Source organism: Stigmatopora nigra, chromosome 6 (assembly GCF_051989575.1).
Source record: "Stigmatopora nigra isolate UIUO_SnigA chromosome 6, RoL_Snig_1.1, whole genome shotgun sequence".
Taxonomy (NCBI): domain Eukaryota; kingdom Metazoa; phylum Chordata; class Actinopteri; order Syngnathiformes; family Syngnathidae; genus Stigmatopora; species Stigmatopora nigra.
The window spans coordinates 1,784,526-1,806,955 of record NC_135513.1 but is presented as its reverse complement, the minus strand read 5'-3'; the positions used below and the strand labels follow the sequence as shown (position 1 = coordinate 1,806,955).

The 22,430-nt window shown below is 41.9% G+C and overlaps 2 protein-coding genes and 1 long non-coding RNA gene across 3 annotated transcripts in view; 2 read left to right on the top strand and 1 right to left on the bottom strand.

Annotated features, from left to right (window-relative positions):
• Positions 1-7,026, top strand: part of LOC144198439 (P2X purinoceptor 3-like) — a 205,747-nt gene extending 198,721 nt beyond the window's left edge. The window contains exon 13 of the mRNA XM_077719457.1: positions 6,838-7,026. The gene's annotated coding sequence lies outside the window, so the exon portion shown is untranslated. The remainder of the gene's footprint in view (positions 1-6,837) is intronic.
• An 806-nt stretch (positions 7,027-7,832) lies between these two features.
• On the bottom strand, positions 7,833-10,101 carry LOC144197628 (uncharacterized). The gene is made up of 4 exons (XR_013326557.1): positions 9,974-10,101; positions 9,614-9,686; positions 9,184-9,384; positions 7,833-9,121 (listed from the first exon to the last, which is right to left on the bottom strand). It is a non-coding gene; the product is annotated as an uncharacterized LOC144197628 (long non-coding RNA).
• A 378-nt stretch (positions 10,102-10,479) lies between these two features.
• The window catches only part of LOC144197627 (lysine-specific demethylase 2A-like), a 113,929-nt gene continuing 101,978 nt past the window's right edge, over positions 10,480-22,430 (top strand). Inside the window, 2 exon segments of the mRNA XM_077718118.1 lie at positions 10,480-10,679; positions 22,018-22,156. Coding sequence (XP_077574244.1) covers positions 10,674-10,679; positions 22,018-22,156 — 145 coding nt within the window. The 5' untranslated portion in view covers positions 10,480-10,673.

The window sequence follows — 22,430 nt, the reverse complement described above, 5'->3', positions numbered from 1 at the left end:
GGAGGGGAGCGTTACAGCAAGTGTCACCTTACAACTTCCGAACGTCTCCTCGAATAGACGTTTTCGTCCCATTCTTATGGTCACAAGTTACAGAGTTGTTGATCATTCCATCACGTATGAGTAAAAACAACATCTGGGACTACAATAACAATCAAAGTATTTTACTAATAACAAAAACAGGGACTAGACCTAACAACATTTAGATTAGAGTAATTATACAACCTCCTTGACCTAAGAATCATATAATATAATCATAATCATATAATCGTTACATACAGAAAAACCCGAAGTGTACGGTTACATAACGATAACAATATTCTTGTTATTGTCCGAATAGCCCTGTCCTCGTCACCAAGGGCCCACCAAATCTCAAGGACCCAGATTGGGTGGATTGTTTGTATAACCATCCTGGAACAGGCTGTCTAGGTTAAAGATGACTTGGCGTGACCTCAACACTTTTGAAAAACAGAAAGAGAATGATTTAACAAAGTAATGAATTAATACAAAGAAAAGAAAGAGAATGATTTAATAAAGAAATGAATTAATATAACTATTATAATAATAAAACAGAATAAACACAACATTCCCCCGTTTTTATAATATGTATGTTATTAGTCATTTCTTAGTAATCACTAAATGGAAATGTCGGTGACTGCGATTTTATCCGCCTACTCCTTACTCCCATGGCTGGTCTGAAAGAGAAAAAACATAATTATATTCGTCCAATTGGTCCTCGGATTTACCGTACTCCTGGACCTCACTGCTTTCCCCAAACCGTCCCATAAGATACAACTCATGTACTTTAGAATTTGTAGGGGCCATTGCAGTAGTTATAAGTCGGCTTAGCAAGGAGCGCAAACAGGGGATACTACATCACCCACACAATGTTAGGATAGCGGTAATTGTGCCTATAGTCCAAATCTTTAGATTTTCCAAAGGTCTTATCCCACCAATCTGACAATGCGGACGTATCTACTCCAGAGTGCTCTTGCATATTGCGGTTCAGTGTTTGCAGGCCAGTAATGGCCCTGGTGAGAGATCCACTGGGTGACGCGTTGTTCGGTATGAAGGTGCAACATTGTTTTCCAAACATTGCACACACGCCCCCTGTTTCAAGGATCATATCCACCGCTATGCGATTCTGGAACGCCATCAGACTGGTAGCTGCCAGTTGTTCCTTCATGGCCACAAATCCCTGTTTAATATAATTTCCAAATTTTGGACATTGTAATGTAAGTAATTTATTCTATCCACATTTTTGTTTGGGGTGATTAGAAGGAAGATAGACTCCCAACCTGCTGCGATCTGATTAGCCAGCTTATACTCATCTGGTACGCCCCAGGGGATGCCAATCGCATCAATGTATGTTGGATCTCCTTCCCTCCATGCCTCTCGACGATGTCGGGAGGGTCGACCCTTCACCTCCGAATTATGAGTCGCCAATTGTATCTCCTCCACTGTGGATGGAAAAACAGACATCGGTAAGAGCAGTGAGACCAAAGTACCTAGTCCTGCCGCGTTTCGGCAGGAGTCGTATAATTTATCTACCACCCCGCCACCATAGGCCAGAACGTGGTATCAGGGGTGTAGTTTGTTTTAGAACGCCGGTACACCACGTCTCATTTATCGCCCCCAGCTTCAGACCATGCCCTGTAAGGTTTAAGCAGGTAAAATGATTAAACAGTGGAAAAATTGACTTCCTATTTACCGCGTAACAGGATAAACACTGCTTCAATATTTTTTCTTGCCAAGTAGGACACGTTTTTTCATTTGTAAAAACACTTTTCCCCAAATGAATGGTGATTGAGGGAGTTGTTAGATCCCATCGTATTTTCCCTTGTCTGGTAGTTTATCCTAATCCTTTGTAAGATGGTTTAGTCTCAATTGAAACCATATGGAGACGTCAAACCCAATATAAAAGAGTTCCCTATAGTTTTATGGTATTGCTTGCTGAGCAATAATCTTTTCAATTAATATTGGTGTTTCCCGTATTTTATTAAGTCAGAAAGTTTATCTTACCCGTCCCCTCAATGTTTCAATTGAGACCACCCTTTTACCAAAGTAGCTCCACCTAGTGCTTGCCTTCTTTACACTCCATTAACAGCGCCCAATTATCCCCCGTTTGGGAAATCCCTGTTTCAGAAATAATTTTCACAGGTTAATATGTCAGTCCAAGCTTTCCAATCTTGACCAATTTCTGCAACAAGGCTTTTCCCAATCTTCAATTTTCTGCTGTTAATGTACCACACATATTTCCCTCCATAGATTGCCCCTTTGTATGGCAACCGGGACGTCGCCGAGTCCAAATATATATTTTCATTTTGGAAATTTGATTTAGTAGGTAATGTTAATTAAATGTAAATGTGTATGTTTCTCGGTTTACCCTCCCGTAAGAAGGTGTATCCTCAATTGAAACGCCTCCGCCTTTTTCTCCAACTGGAGAAAACAACCCTACTGTGGAAAGGAATAGAATCACAATCATCATTAATCTCATTGCCCCAAAAGCAATAATTGTTTTCAACATGACTTTTTGTCTTTGTTTAGGGAGTTTTCCTCTTGAAACGTTTCAATTTAGACAACCTTCTTACTGTGGGAAAGGTGCATCCGTGTCCCCTTTCAGTAACAAGGACCCTCCCACTTTGCGTTGCTCCGATGTTTCTTCTTTTATGCTGCTTATCAGCATCCAGTCTTCAAGAATCACCGTCGCTTCGTCCGTTTCCTGTTGAGAAGCAAAATCTCCCTCTGATAGTCTAAATTTGGTATGTGCGTTTTTTTCTCTGATAGATTCGCCTCATCATCCAATTGTCATTGTGTGGTGAATAATAACAATTTGTAAGGTCTACCAAACAGGACTTCATATAAGGTCCGCCAATTGTGGATGGTAGACAACTATTATATTAACAAAATGGGAGCCATTATCACTATAAATAGTTTCTGGAATTCCATATCGTGGAATGATATCCATATGATCTAATAAAAATAAAATAAAATCTATATGTATTTTTTGAAATGGATATGTGGGTATGCATATAGATTTAAACCCTAAGCCTTGTAGTGCCGTTGTAGCAAGGCCACCTCCCCCTTGTCGAGACATAGGACTTCCCTTGACTCAAGCCCAAATTATTTTCTTTATTGATCTTTTATTGATAGATTATGTCTCGGTGGTCTGCCAATCAAAAAACACAAAAAGACAAACTATCATTCACGCTCACACTCATAAACAGAGGAATTTAGTGTGTTCAACCAGTCTAGCATCCATAATTTCATTTTGTGGGAGTAAACTGGAGTACCCGGAGAAAATCCACAAATTCTCGAGGACGCCATGAATACCCCACATTCCGGAAAGTCTGGATCCACCCCGCATTCATTAGTAGATCCTTTAATATACACACCCCCACTCTAGCATTTTAACCGTTTGTAAAAAATTTCCTTCAAGTTTCACACAAAGTTATATCCTCTTTAATGCTATCAGTTTAGCTGTTTGTTCCCCGAATTGAGGTGGCAATAGTTTCACATCTAAGGTTTTTATTTTCACAGCCGCCATGACCTAATGGCCCCCTATCAGGTTTTTGGAAAATCCCAATTTCCTCTAATAGCATGCCAATCACCTTTTAATGCGGCCATCCAATTTTGTTTCTACTTGTTTCAGGTGATAAGATAATCTCCCCCATTTGTAAAACAAATTCATCCACGCCTAATTTATACAACATGACGCCTATGGCCTTTATTACGTCGCCTTGACTCCAAATTCTATGAACCAAGATAACACGGCGAATTTGTAAGCGAATTTCCCCCATCCCATTTTGTTCATAGACAACCCATCTACCTAAAGCGTCACTTGTTTCAAAACATGAAAGGCCCCACTAGAATTCGTGCATCCAGCGCCAAATAGAGCCTATTTACACATTTGTCTCAAACTTGTTTTAGATATGGGGTCCCCAATTTCCCAAAATTTCCCAGAATTAATGTACTACCACATCCTGTCAAAAACCCAAAACGACTAACATAACCTGTTTCTAAGCCAGATTCTGGAATTTGGAGAATTTCTCCTTTCCCTCCCTTATCTAAGCTTGTTATTGCCACTCGTTATCACTGTAACATTCAGGCGTATTAACCCCATCGTTGCTAAAGTTCTCACCAATTTGCATGCCCTTAAAGCAGTAAAAAGCAACGTTATTTGGTTGTATCAATTGACCAATGCTTATCCAATCCGTAATATCCTTAAAGTCATCAATATGACCTGTGACAAAGCATATTTCCTCCCGCCAGGACAACAGACAATGTTCTTTCAAGTGCACTTTGAAAAACATTCCATGTTACTCCATTCTTAGGGAAAATATGCTCATCCTAAACCAATTATTTTATTTACAATTCCCCTAATTATTTGGATGAATGCCATGAATTTTATCATGCCACTATTGCATTGTAAATTTCCCATCTGATGTCGTTAACAGCCAAATAATTCAATACCTACTATACTTTGTAAATCACCTCATATGATGTTTACTTAAGACAAAAGTCTTTTCCCATAGCCTGTTACCAAAACAAAAATCTACAACAATTAAATTAGAGAAATCAACCTTTTGTTAGGGCAACTCCTAATTACAAACTTTAATGTTTTAAAAACCTTATTGTCACCAATATACCATAATATTGTAAATTTTGTCATCCTGGCCAACCTCCTGGATTAAAGTATTTTGAACAATCAAAAAATTTTCTGAAATAGTATTAATAAAATTTTATCCTCCAAAAGCTACTTTCCTTTAACTAAGAGCCCTTTGAAATCCACAATTGCTCAAAAAGGACTATTTTGGTCTATTTCCCAAATCCAAAGCTTTTTACCAAATCAACCTTTTACTGAACAGATTTTCTATCCTCTTAATACATTTCATTTTAAAACCCAAAATATCAATGCGAAAGCATTCGCATAACCTTGCATTTCTTGCAGACCATGTATTGTTCTTATTCTGAAAAGTCCAAACAGAAAACGCAATTAGCCGTTAACTATGACCTCCACTCTTGCTGCGAAAACAGCATTGTTATCTTATGTTTACAAACCAGCTTTTTCCCTGTGCCCAAATACAACGCTTTTTAGAGAAGACAACCATTAAAACGTCAAATTAACCCCTCTTCCGATATTCAACTACATCACAATATTTTTCCAAGACCCCATATATCCAGAATATGTATGCTGCAAGCACAACAATATGGCAAAAACCCATTTTCTGCCCTCAAGTTTGCTTCAGCACCCCCAAGGCCAATTATTATTATTATAATGTCTTCACGGAAGGGATCACAAAATTTTAGTCGTTTACACGGTCCGAACGCTCCCGAAAGCCCAACACAGTTAAATCGTCTGCCCCGCGGCCCACATGTTTCACTCCCATCTAATCAGCAGCCGCTGCGCCAGAAACGCTTCCCCCGCAGTTGACACATTTTTTGGCAAGTCTAGAGCATAATAAAAACACAGGTGACATTCCCTGCTAAACATTTAAATGATCATTTTGTATATATTCTTTTGTCTTTTTAAACACCATCTTCCCGTTAGCGGACGGGATCAAAAACCAAGCTGCAATAAGCCATCACATTGCTGTAAATTGACAGTACATATAGGTTATATTAACAAGGCACCACCAGCACTTGGAAATAACCATTCTAATTGTTGTTATACAAGCCCAAGCATCACAAAAAAACCCAATTTATTGTAATCACAAAACGTCATACCCGGATTAACCAAATCAAATACCAGTGTCCCCATTAATTTTCTAGCTCCCTTTATTTTTGTTAAACTTCCTCCGCGCCCGTCACCTATCTCGGTAAGTATTTTTCCCCGTCAGCCGAGGAGGCCCCGCTATTTTTCCTTACCAAACAGTACTTTCCCGCCGCCACGGTCTTAAATATATCCCCGTTATCCGAGGGAGCCCCCACTATTTTCCCAAAATAGTATTTTTAACTTCTCCCCGGCCTTATTTCGCCATTAGTGTCTGTGGAACAAGCTGTTACACTTTTATCCACTCACATATTATTTATATATGTATATTACCTCCATTAGTGTCTGTGGAACAAGCTGTTACACTTTTATCCACTCACATATTATTTATATATGTATATTACCTCCATTAGTGTCTGTGGAACAAGCTGTTACACTTTTATCCACTCACATATTATTTATATATGTATATTACCTCTATGCATTAGTGCATATATTATCCTGCATTTTATGCATTTTAAGCTGGCCAGCAAACCCCTATTTATTTATCCATAAATATAGCTGTGTAATATTTTTAAAGCGCTTTGTCTTTCCAATTTTTTCCAATCCTTACAAGTTAGACGTATTTTTTTGGATCGTCATCCAAACCCGCCTTACAACACGTGTTTCCCATATTTTACTTTTATTTTTTGTAGTGAGTTCGTGTGCCTCACACAGTTAACTCTATTATTTATTATTATTATTAATATTATTATTATCTATTCGACTGTATCGACTGTATCTCCTAGGCCTTTCCTAATTTTACTGCAGAAACCACACAAACACCATACAACGTATATTCGTGCCTACCCTTTAGACACAGGACACTCCCCGGCCCCAATATTGTACCTCTAGTACAATATATTCGTGCCTACCCCTGAGACACAGGACACTTTCCAGCAAAGTGCCCCACCGTACCTGCCATTGACTAGTATAAACACAGGGTTTTATCGCCGTCACCCAGGACGCGAAACCAGCCCAACAATGGGCCTCACATACAATGTCCCTTTAACGCATTTGGAAACACCTTCACAACATGCAGACATTAATGTGGACTTACCCGAGATCCATCAGATGTCTCCCTCCAGCAGGAAAAGTCTTCAACCGCCGAGAATCCAGGCGCCCCCGTCGAAAAACTCCGGCCCACCAAGGGTTTTGAAGACGCCGTGCGCACGGTCACTTACCAGATGTCGAACAGCAGCGCCTGGGTTCTCGCTCCGGTATATTGACCTCCATGGCTCAGAAGGACCAAAATGTCAGGTTCATTAATAATTACCTTCGTCCGTAATTATCAATAACTGCAGGAAGACATCTTATTCAATTATTGACATTTAATTAAATAGAATAGATCCCAGGTAAAACCTCAGTGGGGAGATTCAGCAAGCCAGAGTTTCTCCTTCAACTTCCGAACGTCTCACCGAATAGACATTTTCGTACGACTCTTATTGCCATGAATCAAAACAATTTACAGAGTTGTTGATCATTCCATCACGTATGAGTAAAAACAACATCTGGAACTACAATAACAATCAAAGTATTTTACCAATAACAAAAACAGGAGACTAGACCTAACAACATTTAGATTAGAACAATTATGCCTTCCTTGACCTAAGAATCATATAATAATTACATAAAGAAAAACCCGAAGTGCGTCACGAGTGTTATGGACGTGGCAGAAACAATATCTTTGTTATGGGCTCCGTTGCTGGAAATGGCAGATATCGAGTCCTTGCCCGATCAACAGCCCGATACTGGGTATGTGGATGTAGCGTCAACAATCCTTGGAGAAGTCCATGTGAGAGTGGACTAGGCGGCAGTTTATGACCTCGAGGCGAACAATAGAAAGACTTAGAATGATTTAACAAAGAAATGAATTAATACAACTATATTTATAATAGTAATACAGAATAAACCCAACAAGTATCAATGAGCGAATGCATGCAAAAGAGCCTAATGAAGAAATATGATTTAAAAAGGAGCAGAGACATATACACCCATGAAAAGAGCCACATATGGCATATGTGTTCCCTACTCCTGGTCTAAAGCAATGCTAATTTTGTGAGTAATAAATAGTGCCTACGATAGAATTCAACAGTACAGTTGTACCTCGAGATACGAGGTTAATGCGTTCCGGGACTGAGCTTGTATGTCGATATTCACGTAACTCAAATGTACGTTTCCCATAGAAATTAAATAAAAACATTAATTTGTTCCAACCCTCTGAAAAAACAGCCAAAACAGGATATTGGATTGGAAAAACATTTTTATTTGTTCTAATTTGCCATCTATTAACAAAGTAACAAATAAATAGTGGTTGAATATAACTAAAATGTGTTTATTACTACTAAAATTTTACGGATTTTGCAACGTGTTCGTAACATTACAAACAAATGTAAATGAACAAATGAACTTGGATGTTTTTGCAATGAGGGGGGGAAACGAATACCCGGAGAAAACCCACACACGCCCGGGGAGAACATGCAAACTCCAGACATGTGAACATGACTGGATTTGAACCCAGGACCCCAGAGTAGTTAGGCCGACGTGCTAACCAGTCGCGCAACCGGGCCACCTAGGAAGAAATAAATAAATAAATAAAATCAGACAGGCATTGTCGTCGTCAGAAGATGAAACCCTCCAAATCCAAAGTTTTGTCGTCAGGGGAAAAATGATCCCCCTCCTCTCTGAGCAACCCATTGAATGTCTGGAGAGGCAGTACACTGCCGAGCTGTCTGACAAACAGATGGAGAGGACCATCATGAAACAACTTCCTTATGGCCTGGCAAGTGTTGACCAGAGCCAACTCCCTGCAAAGTTTGAGGTCTGGTACTATCAGTTCACACTCTCCAGGTGGGTAATGAGGACATAAAATGAGCAAGTTCTCATCCACCATGAGCAATATGGATGGAAAAGCCAATTCATTCATCCGAAAGTGGATAGGTCAACTATGGTGGCCTACCAAAACTGGCCTCTTTGGAAGGAATACACTGCAAATGCCACTGCAGTCTGTCAGTCAGGGCTATAGGCAAGATAAGTCTACGCTGGTTCTTGAGCTACGAGTCCACTGACTATTCAGTAAGGAACACCAACATCAAGGTTCCCACTGGCCAGAGGTGGAACGCCCAGGTTAAAGTTGACCAACTGGCCAATAGACTGCATCAAGGGGAGACTCGGGGCAGGAGGAGCAGGGCTAAGATCGGAACAAGCGGCATGATTCTGGTCCAAGGCTAACCATAAGTAGAGGAAGGAGATTGTGGTGGCGGAGGTGACAAGGATGGGGAAAGGGCGCTATAAGATGAAGGCCGTGTCGCAGGGAAGCTGGAAGGAAGCTGGACAACCTGGGAGGGAGTTGTCAACTGAAACGTGTCCAACCTGTCGAAGATCCCAAAGGCAAGTATCAGATTCCTCATCCGCACAACTTACGACATGCTTACCTGTCATCGTAACTTCCATCAATTGTTCGGGGATGAGTTATGCTGCACATTTTGCAACGCTCCCAACGCTAGCCTCCAGCACATCTTGTCAGGATGCAAGACTGCACTTTCTCAGGGGCGCTATAGATGCCACCATGACCAGATCCCTTCAACTAGTTGAAGTGCTGGAGGGATGCCGATAGAGCAGCAAAAAAATACCACCTGCAGAAAACCACGCCAACTTTGTCACAGAAGTGGGGAAAATATATACGATATCTGATTTTGGAATGAGTCTTAAAACACTGAACATCTAATAAATAAAATGTGCCTTTTTGAAAAAAAATAGGAACATTGCTATTTTAAAGCACGATCAACATCCCTCTCCCCCTGGCTGCCCCCCACCCCCCACCCAAGAATAAAAAAAACAATAAGGGATGCAGATGTACTCTACCTGCTTCTCCTATTCAATTTGTGGCCCCAGTGCATGGATGAAACAGTGGCACCAAGTCATGTGTCAAGTGACTCTGTGGAATGAAATTATATTTGATCAGCGCACACTATTTAATTGGAGAACATGCGCATCACGGAGAAATTTTCAATTTTAATGGAAACCGTGTTGTTGGTGTCGTTTTTTAGCCAGCGCATAAAAGTCTGGATTTAGTTTTGTTGTGGCGATTCTCAGAATGAATCGGAGGGGTTGTCTGTTAACTTGGATCTGTGTCTGCCTTTGTTCGTGATGCTGAAGGTGTGTTCACACATTTAGGTCGAGCCGAACAACACCAGAATCTAGTGTGCTGCGCTAACCACTCACCGCCGGGCCGCCTGATTTAAAATACGCAGAATAAATGAATAAATGCCGTGGCCGCTCTCGTGGAAGTGACGCAATTCCCGTGCATGCGCGTTAGGAGAAAAGTCCTGATTCCGATCCGGTGTCTGTACGCGTGGCTGGGGTCTTCGCTATGGGACGACGATCCTCGCTATATAATTGGCCGAAGAGTCGAAATGTTCGCCTATCTGATGCCTGTTTAAAAGTATGCTAGTGTTTAATCTCACGCTGATATAATATTCAACAATTTTACATATAAAGAATTAACGTGTGCACACATCTTTCTATCTCTCTCTCTCAACTCTCAACAGTGTCCATTTCTAAAGTTTATAATGTATTATTCCTCATTGATTTTGACCGTCCTGAGACCTAACCCTTTTTATTGTAGTGTACTTGATTTGTATTTGTTTGTTTTTTCAATCCAAGTGCTGTTGTGACCAACCTGAACAGTGAGTTATTACAACGCATTTGAAGTGGTGACGGCATCAGAAGACGCAGGCCCCCCAAGCCAAAAGGGCACCCCGAGCAGATCGGGTACCTACCGTATCCCGATCTGCGGTGACACGAATTGTGTTCAGACACAAGCGGCAAATCCGCCTTTAGCGTAAGTGGGTGGATGCTTTTAGGAAAAGAATAGGACAAAAAGTCAGAAGGAGAAACATTAACGATCTTAACTCGAGGAACTATGGGGGTAAGAATGGCTCAACGTTACATTATTCATTGTTTGTGCTTTTTAGCACAGTCTAAATGAGAAGTCTGGGCGTTTTCTCGTTAGATGCTTTGCAAAGATCACGGGTGCCAAAATTTTCAATTAATTAAAAGATTCCGATTTAGCTGGTTGGGTTTATGCCTACTAAAAATTACATTTTGCGTATAATATATGAACGTTCTATTTCCTTCTTTCGCCCAATTGTCTGATGTTGTGGAGACCATTACCTTCCAATTATCCCAAAATTATCTTCCTGGAATAATTCATGCAAAATGAATAATTGTTTTCTTGAAAAATGAAAACTTGGGAATTAAAAAAATACACAAGTCCGTCTAAGAAAGAAAATATGCTAACACTTTCATTACATTCCGTATCTTATTTATTTTATAATTCAAAGAGCATCACGGCCGGACCAGTGGTTAGCACATTTCTGGGGTGCAGGTTCGATCCCAAGGCGGTCCTCACTGTGTGGAGTTTGGTTGATCTCCCCAGGCTTGCGTGGGCTTTCTCCAAGTACTCTGTTTCCTTCCCACATCCCAAAAATGTGCATGCTAGGCTGGTTGAACATTCTAAGTTGCGCCCACTTGTGAATGCAAGCATGTATGGTTGTCATTCTCCTTGTGCACTGTGACTGGCTGGACACAAATTTAGAATGTCCACTGGCTGGCACCCGAGGTCAACGGAGATGGCCTCCAGCTGATACAGTGCTATACTGTGACCCTTCACCACTTTGTGGCTTCAATACACTGCAGTTTTTTTGAAACAATTATTTAAGATAAAGTTCATATATATGTAAAAATTCACGCTGAAACACGCAAGCGGGAGACTGGGGAATAAAACATTGGCGGAAGTCATGGCCCTGTTTCTTTGGTGCATTGGGCAGTACCCAGTGCTGAACAAGTCATATTTCACAGTAGAATGTTGAAAGAATAGAACTGTCTTCCTTCTCAAGTTGGATTAATTTCGGATGTAGAAGATGTTGGTTGTCCAAATGCAGGCTGGAGGTGATGAACAGCGACTTCGAAGATTTTATTACAAAATATCCTGGGCACAGGTGAACCTCAGGCAAGGCTGTCGCCCACAAATGCGTCAAGACAACTTACATTCATCTTTATTCTCTCAAGAGGGTGGTTCTGAAACCGAATAGGCATGGGATTTTGCCCTACTCCGTACTATTTGTCATGGACTGTCAAATAGTGATAACAACATTATTGCAAGTCTTCAAGGACACATCTGGCTACAGGACAGAGCGCTACAAAGGAGAATCTTGAGACTCATGCAGTCATGACTAGAAACAGGCAAAATACACATTTCAATATGAGACCCATTTCAATCCCCCTTTCGGACTCTTTTGAGTCCGACACCTGAAATATAGTAAAAGAAAGACACCAGCAGCATAATCATCTGGAGAAGATGGTATATGGTGCATGGGACTAGTAAGGGGAAGCAATTCGGCCATCATATAGGGTGGAGGATCATTAATATTTTTTTTGGAGGTAGTAATTGAATGCTGACATAGGGATCGGATACAAGGAATACAACAACAACCACACAAAATTAAAATAGCCGCAAAAATAGCAGTGGAGATAAGGGCTATGGTTTGTATTTGCCGAAGACATGTAAAGCATTATCCCAGATAGAGGTGTCAATCCCTGAGTGGGATTTCATCTCAACAGACAAGGACTGCAGTTTTTCAAGGTGACGGTCAGCGATGCATCATCGTGTTGTGTTATCGGGAATCACTGTACAACATTGATCACCAAACATGCAGCAAATACCACCTCCTTCTGCGAAAATCACGTCCACCGCCATGTTGTCCTGGAGAGTCATCAAAGAGGTGGCAGCCATTTTTCCATGGACAGCTTTAAAGCCATCCCTGGTGTAATTAGCCAGACACTGTTGGTCATAATGTAAATAATTAATGTGGTCCACGTTTTTATTGGGGGTGACTGAAAAAATGGCAGAGATCAAAGGAAGGTTCTCAAATCCTGTGCCTATTTGATTACTAAGTTTGTATTTATCCGAATGGGTAATTAGGGTCGCTAATGGAGCGGCGGTGACAGGTTGATACAGTATGTTGTGTTACTTTTAGGAGATTAGTATGAATCCCTAGTGGAGTGACGAGAATTAGATAAATATTGGACCCCAGCATGCATTGACCTGTCCAATAAGAAGGGAGGACATTAATTAAGTAATAAGAATGACATTAAATAAGTAATAATTTAAACATAATACAGACACCTGCCACCTCCAGAAGTTCTCTGACGACACCGCTATTGTTGGACGAGTGACTGACGGGAACGACCTGGAGTACAGGGGATTCATCACTGCCTTTGTCGACTGGTGTAGGCAAAACCACTCTACTTCAACACGGGAGACAAAGTTGGAACCTTCACATGGTGTCTCCTGAGAGGCCGCCCGGCTCGGCCTGCGAATCCAACAAAATACCACCTAGACCTGCCAACAGGAACCTGGCACCCTACGTGTTTCATCCAGCCGGAGATATTCGACTGCCCCTCATCATCCGTCTACCACCCCCCCCCCCCCACCCGGATGAACTAAACCGTGTTCCAGTGGCAGCGCTGCCGCGCCTGGGTGGCTCAACGACAACATCATCAACACCAGTAAGACAAAGGAAATGGTCATTGACCTTCGGAGGACACCTCAACAGACCACTCAGGTGAACATCCAGGGTAAAGACATTGAAATTTTGGAGAATTTGAAGTGCCTGGATGTTCACCTCAACAACAAACTAGACTGGTCCACAAACATATATGCCCTGTACAAAAGGGGCCAGAGCCGCCTCTACCTATTGAGGAGTCTACGGTCCTTTGGAGTGTGCAGGTCACTGCTGAGGACCTTCTATGACACTGTGGTGGCATCTACCGTGTTTTATGCAGTGGTCTGTTGGGGATGCGGGAGCACGGAGAGGGACAAGAACAGGCTGAACAAGCTGATCAGGAGGGCCAGCTCTGTTCTGGGCTGTCCTTTGGATTCAGTGGAGGAAGTGGGAGAGCGGAGGATGCTGACTAGGATGATGTCCATCATGGACAGCACCTCCCGACCCTTGCACGAGTCGGTGGAGTCCCTTCAAAGCTCTTTTAGCAGCCAGTAGGAGGCAGATCACCGCCCAACTTCTTTTCATGTTACCTCACCCCAAATTATTACACAGAAGGGATTGTGTGTCGCGCTACCGCAAGTTTAGAGTCCTGATGGATGTGGGGGAAAAACTGTCTTTAAACCTATTCATCCGTACTTTGTGAGACCTATAGCGCCTGCCAGAGGGCAGCAGCAGAAACAGGTTGTGACCAGGGTGGTATGGGTCCCCGACAATGTTCCTGGCTCTGCTGAGGTAACGAGGGCTGACAATGTCTTCCAGTGAGGGCAGAGAGCAGCCGACGATGTTCTGGGCGGTGTTAATCACTCTACATGGCCTTTTTGTCTGCTGACGTGCTTTCACCGTACCACACTGTTATGCAGTATGGCAGGATGCTCTCCACAGCGGCTCTAAAGAAGGTTACCAGAAGCTTAGTGTCCAAGTTGTTCCTCCTGAGTACCCTGAGAAAATTGACTAGTTTCTGGGCTTTCACTACTGCCGTGGTGTTTGTAGACTAGGAGACCTTATCCGTGACGTGGACCCCAGGAATTTAAAGGACTGGACCCTGTCCACACATTTATGAGGAGTGGGGCTAGATCTGTGCTGTGTTTGCGAAAGTTCAGGATTATATCTTTAGTTTTCGTGGTGTTCAGTGTGAGATTGTTCAACGAGCACCACAAAGGCAGCTTGTTGACCTCATCTCTGTAGGCCGACTCATCCCCTCCTGAGATAATTTATAGTCATTCAATCTGTCAATCGTTGAATGGAGTGTATGCGGGGGTGAGGGATAGGCAGAGATCATCTGATCCAGCCAGGTGAGGGAGGGAAGCGGCTTTATAAGCATGTTTTATATTAGAATAAACATGGTCTAGAGCAGGGGTGGCCAACCCGCGGCTCGCGAGCCGCATGCGGCTCTTTGCCCGGTTTCATGCGGCTCTTACGTCCATATCAAAGTTTGTATTTGTGTTTTATTTTTTTTTGCGTGTGCGCTTCGCTTGAGTTCAATACGGTATTTTCGTCCAATGCGCATGTGCTTGGGATGAAAATACCTCAAAGTTTCCCAGTAGGAGCAAGGTCATTTGAGTAAACGTTTTTAACAGAGTGGGAGAGCTCCCGTGAACCAGAAGCGACAATGAACGGCGTCGCGCACACAAAAAGTATCCCAAAGATCGAGCGTCGGCTGAAAAAGCCACACCCCCTGCGAGGCAGACCAAGGCGAGAGCGCTCAGCCGGGAGCAGCCAATAGGAGAGCGAGGTGTACACCCACGTGGTGGGCGCGCTAGTTCGCCCACCACGTGGGTGTACACCTCGCTCTCCTATTGGCTGCTCCCGGCTGAGCACTCTCGACTTGGTCTGCCTCGCATGAACATTGTGTGTGCACTGTCTCACACAGACAAACTCTCAGTTCAACCAAGTCCACAAACAAAAATATAATAATTTACAATAGCGTTTTTCTTTTTCTATGCATGTTACTTAGTGGGACTTCTGTCATAAAATCAGCGCCTATTTTTGCGCAACATTCGCTCCTTGTGAGCTGTCATTTATTATGAATGGCTTTTAACTAGCGAAAAGCCATTCATAATAAATGACAGCTCACAAGGAGCGAATGTTGCGCAAAAATAGGCGCTGATTTTATGACAGAAGTCCCACTAAGTAACATGCATAGAAAAAGAAAAACGCTATTGTAAATTATTATATTTTTGTTTGTGGACTTGGTTGAACTGAGAGTTTGTCTGTGTGAGACAGTGCACACACAATGTTCATTGTTGATAATGACTGGCCTGTGCTGTTAGTACTGTAGGAGTCAATTTATGTCATTACTATGCTGGTGTGTGACATTTACAATAAATCTGTGTGATGTGGCTCTTTGCGGTAACACGGTAAAAAATGTGGCTCTTGGTCTCTGACTGGTTGGCCACCCCTGGTCTAGAGTTTTGTTTCCTCTGGTGTGGCACTTCACGTGCTGAATAAACTTAGGCAGAATAGTCTTTGAACACGCTTTGTCACCAGTGACAATAAAGACTCCATCAGGGTGGTCAAGCTGCTGTTTGTTCATAGCCGTTAGCAGGAGGTTAAGTGCCGTGCTAATGTTAGCATCCGGTGGAATATAGATCGCCATTACTATAACTATTAGCTCTATGTAAATAGAAGGGCCTGCACCCTGTCGCCAATACCTCTAAATCCGGGGAGCAGTTAGTATTAATGATCCTACCGTCGCAACACCATTCATAGTGTATAAACACTTAAAGTCCCCCTCCTTTGCTTTTGCCTGTTAATTCTTTTGAACGATCATTTCGACAAATTGTTGGGCTGGCTAGCGATATCGCGGCGTCGGGGATTTGTGGGTGTAGCCACGTTTCCATTATGAGAATAATGTTGCAGTTCCCAATAAAGCTGTTGGTAGCAATCTGAAGTTCCAACTCATCCACTTTGTAGGTGATGAATCTGGCGTTGGTCAAAAAGATACTCGGAAGTGGTGCCCGGTATGGTTGCTGCCTTAGCTTAGCAGCTAGGCCCGCCTGGCATCCGCGATTTTGCTTTCTTTACCTTCGCTGCCTCCGACGTGGGCTGACTATCCATGGAGATCCCCGAGGTCTCGATGTCCTCGAGGATACCATAGGTCCGTTGGTAATCTGTTGTGATGGATATATCGCATTTTCTTCCGAGTGTAATTAAATCTTGGCGACTGTAGAAAAAGTTTGCCTCGCAGATGTTAGTAAATAACGAACGGCACCAAACTGGAGAGCATAGAGCCGCTGCACCCGTGCACGCCACCATCTTGAATAAAAAAAAGCTATCATTGATGATCATGATAGCTTAGCTGTCATTCTCGCATTCGCTTTCATTTCCACAACTTTCTTAGCATTATCTCTTTTACCTCTTGTTGACAAGCCTACGACACAAACATCACAGGCATTCTTAACCTGTTCGCTCAACAACACTCGCTCGGGGTGGTTAGGAAATTGCCGCAAATCAAACCAATTACTGTCCCTGTCAAACTCTCCCTCCATTTTGTATTAAACTCTTTGTATTATTCCTTCAAAAATGCTGGAACATATTATCACAAAGGTACTTGATTAAATCCAATTAGAAATAAAAATAGACATGACAGTGAACGAAAAAATGACATTGCTTCATATGCTGAAGGCTTAGATCGCAAGCCTTCAGCATATGAAGCAACGTAATTTTTTCGGTCACTGTCATGTCTCTTTTTTTCCTGGCTGCATTGAATGCCAGGACATAATTCTGCTTGCGGCATAAATGAATCTGTGTATGTGTATGTATATGTGTACGTATGTGTACGTGTACTTGTTTGTATATGTATATGTGTACGTATATGTATATGTGTACGTGTACAGGTACATGTAGTCATACCTCTACTTACAAAATTAATTAGTTCCAGAACTTTTTTTGTAAATTGAAAATTTCATAAGTGTATTTTAAATGCAAATTCTCTTTTTTTCCACGGTCCTCTCACACCTACCAAATAAACCCTTTAAAATTGGTCAAAATGTCCCAATTTTGTAAGAAAGGTGCGAGAAATGCAGATATGAGAGAAAAGGATCCTAAAATTATTTAATAATGTCACAAAAGTCCCATTCAATTTTAGGCACCTCTACACAGTTCAATCTAATCCAGGGTTGGGCTAACCCTAAACCTAACCCTTTTCAGCCCAGGGGCCACATTGACTTTAAACATTTGACAGACAGGCCGGGTCAGCTCTAAATATGATTCATATAAAAACTGCACCTGTTAACAGTACATACGACACATTAACAGAAAAAATGGACTAAAGTATTAACATACTCATCACTCTTCTGGGATTTATGAGGTGCTTTCTTGGTTTTCATCAGACTAAAGGTCTGTTCACACAAATATGTAGAGCCAAATAACACCAGAACTTACTGAAGCATAAAACTCAGACTTTCAGAGAGTTGAACTTGTCACATTAGAGATCAATCAGTCCCAACTGCAACTCCTATGGAACCGTTTCTGGGTCTTGTGAGAAACAACAAGACACCACCTGTCAATCTTTCAATTTGAAGCAGATCTGGATGATTTTGAATTTTGTTTTTTTGCTTCACACATTTAATGACACTTTTGAGCATTCAGTCATGTTTTTTTCAATACTACAGAACAACAAACTGGATGTACAGTTTTGTTTTGCAAGAGTAAGGGAGTTTTGTGACACAGTTGAGCGCGAGAGGAGCCGATAGGGGGAAATCTACAAGGCCACTGAATGCAGTGCGGGTGCTCCAAGCCCACGGCGAGGTCAAGCACAAGATTCTTGCGCGCGCTATCACCAACTCCGCGACAGGATTCTGGACAATATTATTTGCCAGACGTGGACCAGATTTCAAGAACACGAAAGACTGATGTTTCTCTCCCTTCTCGACCCGCAAAAGTTTTGGGAATGCCAGAAAACTTTCCCACATGCAGCCTTCTCCATCTTAACGCAGAGCCACGGTACACTTTTCGATCTGCCTCGGCTAAGAAGAGAACTAATTGTAATGTAGGCCACGGATGATTTTACAGGAAAATCTCCCACTGATCTTCTTTACTTCCTTCAGCTGAAAAACCTGAGTGAGAGCATGGGGGGGGGGGGGGGGGGGGTTGTATATATTAGTCGGTTTGAGAGTGACCATCGCTGTGTCCACTGCTTCTGTGAAACGGACATTGTCAGCCCGAAACTGAATCAGCACTTATGCCAGAAAAACAACAGGACAGACTCGACTGCATTAGCTTTGATGGCGATAGAAAATATCCTCTTGATGGACCTAAAATGCATGTGTAATCTGTACGACAGTAATTGAAATCTTTTTGAGGAAAGAAAGGAGGAGGGATTTTGTGTATTAATAAAATAATATTTTGGTGAGTAAAATGTCCCTTTTCCTAAATAATTTATTTTTTTTAGGTTATTATTGATTGTTTTTGTGTGTCGCAGCTAGCTGTCGCTGCATTGAAGGTTTTATAGCCATAAAATCATTGGGGTTGGATTGATTCACACAGCACTGCTGAATGCCTAGGTGTGAAATGCATGGCCCGCCAATAGATTTGTCCCTCCGCCACGAATGAATTCTTTCACCTTTTCTAAGTGTGAACTCCACTTTTATTTGTTACAGCTGAAAGCAGATTTGTTGTATGAATTGTTGTTTTTACATGATGTGCCCTAAACGCATCATGTGTATACATATGTATACATATGTATACATATATATACATATATAAATAAAAGTTTATTATTATAAAACATCCACCCATCCATAAATCACGCTTTATCTATTCTCTAATCCTAATTATAAAGCGTGACGTACCAATGGATGTGTGCACACCGGAAAACTCGCTGGCTTCAATTATTCCCAAGTTGACGTTGGTAAATGACGTGGAAAGGCCTCTTGGGTCAGCGCGTCCAGCACCATCGTGTCTTGTCGAGTCTTTCCTTCACAACACTGAAAAAGAAAGTGTTTCAGGGAGCAGGAATAGATAAAGCGTGGATTATGGATGGTTGGATGTTTTATGTTAACATTCTCCCGCTACTTTTGTCCAAACCCTGTATCGTAGAGAGTTGACATTATGGTTGCCAAAAACGGCAGTCGGATCCAAACCGTGCATTGTACAGAGTTGAATTTTTTTTTTATGGTGGCCAGAAACGGCTGTCGAATCCTATTAGGCGAGTGATTGAATTTCTTTACCTTCTATAAGTGTGTAAACTCATGCTTTGAGCATTTGCAAGTATTATCGATGATTATGCCTAACCTGAAATATGTTAGGTTGCTGCTCTCTTGTGTTGGTTTAAGTTAGTTGTATGAACTACACTATATTTATTTTTGTCATATTTTCACTTTGGTTTACAATGTTTTACCAAAAATACCACCGAAACATTGCTTAAATAGGTAAAATATGTCAGCCTTTCTTTTGAAATTGACCATCACTTTTCCCTTACTTTTTCCTTAAAGGCATATTCCTGTTTATGTATATATTATACATTCTTTTTTGCATACTTTAAATAAGTTTGCACTTTCATTAGTCAATTGACATTTATTCCTCTTTGGGACAGTCACTATTTTTAAGACAAAACAATGTATTCAATGCCGCTCCGTCTGTCACCAAAGAGGTTTGAATTCAGATACATTCTTCCATCCACAGAGATCCTGAAGACAACGCCAATCTGTAGAAGATATCTATTTTTGTGTGCTGAAATTAACAGCTAGGCCCGCCGGCTTGTTATTTTCGCAAATTATTTTATTCTCTTAAGTGGACAGAAGGTTAAAACTTGATTCCAAGACAATAACACAAAGTGAAAATAACATAGAACAATAACTAAATTTAAAACACACATGGACAGAACATTTGGACAATACAGACCAGTCTGGGCCCCCTTTCCATCCACCCTTCAGTGGCTTCCGAGTCTCCGAGGGCCCTGCTCTCAAGGCACGTCCACTTTTAAGACTATATGCTATTGAACAAGGGGGTGTAACTCAAGTCATGTCCTGTTCCAAGGAGATGAATTGAGAACAAAATGGTGTGAACTCCCCTTGCTCATCACAATTGCCAGGAACAGAGCAATCATTCTGTTTCCTTTTGGGTCGCCATGCTTGGGTAACTGAATTAGTTATATAAAAACATAAGAGCCACAGACGTTCTGTCTACAAACCAAAAGACAGCTAAGAACCTCCATATAAATACACATTATTTTAAAGCCGCCTCTGCGTATATGCCATAAAATTGCCTTAGAATCGTTGAATTTGACAATTTCTCTCATGCAAGACGCCCCCTGATTCACAATTTTCAGAGTGTACTCCAGCCAGCTGTTCAGCACAGGCTTTGAGCACCTTGCCAGGTATTCTGTCTGGACCAGCAGCCTTCCTGGTGTTCACAGACTGCATTTCCAGTCTCACTTCCTGTTCCCGTAACTCCAGTGTATTGTCGCAGGGTGGTAGTGGGAGTGTTGACACTGGGTCTGATTTGTCAGTCTCAAAGCGGGCAAAGAAATGGTTCAGTTCCTCCGCTAGTGAGGAATCCGCGTTTACAGACATAGAATTGTTATTGTAGTTAGTGATATGTATTCCCTCGTAACTCCAGTGTATTGTCGCAGGGTGGTAGTGGGAGTGTTGACACTGGGTCTGATTTGTCAGTCTCAAAGCGGGCAAAAAAATGGTTCAGTTCCTCCGCTAGTGAGGAATCCGCGTTTACAGGGTTTCTTTGAAGTGCCCCTCGATTTTCTTAATATATGCCGCCTTGGCCTACTTTATGCCTCTTTTCAGATCTGCTCTGGCAGCTCTATACTTTCTCTTGTCCCCCCGATCTGAAGGCAGTGTTACGGCATTTTATGAGTGCTTGTCTCTTTGGTCATCCGGGGTTTTTGGTTAGAAAAAACCCGTATCCGTTTGTCTGTAGTAACGCTGTCAATGCAGTTTCTGATGTAGGAGAGTACAGTTTCCGTATAGTCCAGGAGGTCGTTGTGTTCGCAAAGTTCCCAGTTGGTGCGGGAAAAGCAGTCCTGCAGCTTAGAAAAAGCGTCCTCGGGTCAAGTTTTTACTATCTTTATTTTTGGCCTTGTTTGCGTTCGAAGTGTGGTGTACGTAGAGGTGAGAGATATGCAGAGATGGTCTGATCCAGCTAGATGTGCCAGAGGAGCTGCTTTTTAGGCATGTTTGATGTTCGAGTAGACATGGTCGAGAATTTTGTCTTCTCTTGTATTGCATTTGACATATTGGATAAACTTGGGTAGAACAGTCTTTAAACATGCTTTGTTGAAGTCACCTGCGAAAATACAGACTCCATCAGGGTGGTCGAGCTGTTGTTTATTTACAGCCGTTAGCAGTATGTCGAGGGCCGTGTTGACGTTCGCATTTGGAGGTATGTAGATAGCCGTTACTATGACGGCCGTTAGCTCCCTCAGCAGATAGATAGTATGGCCTGCATGGTATTGCCAATAGCTCCATATCCGGAGAACAGTGAGTGTCAATGATCTTGTTGTCACAGCACCATTCGTTATGTATGTACATGCATAGTCCACCGCCTTTGCCTTTTCCTGTTAGTTCTTTGGAACGATCGTTCCGAAGAAGCGTTCGGCTAGCTAGCGATAGCGCAGCGTCGGGTATATGCTGGTGTAGCCATGTTTCCGCGATATGAAATAAATATAATAATCAACTGAAGACATAACCACCATTGCCAAGTAGACTATTTTCAACCTAATACATGTTTCCTTTTTGTTTTCAGCGGTCTGGTATCCGCCGACGATACAATGAAGATGAAATGTCAGAAGAAGAGATTGATGGTAGGAGAATGTTTGATCTGGATGAGAAATTGCACAGCCAAAGCTTCAACTTTGGTCGCCTCATTCGAATGCAAGGAAAAGGTAACCAAATACTGTTAAACATTTATGAATGCTGAACTTGAAATGTCTATTAGTTTGGTCCACACACGCAGGCACACCCGCACACGCACACATCAGATTAACATTAACATTTTCTCTGATAGTGATTGGAACAGACACTTCTTTGTCACAAAAAAACATTCAAGTTTGGTTCTTTTATGATTTTATTATGTTTGAACAGAAAAGTGATCAAATCTGCTGGGTCAAAAATATACATACAGCAGCGCTAATATTTGGTAACATGTCCCTTGGCCAT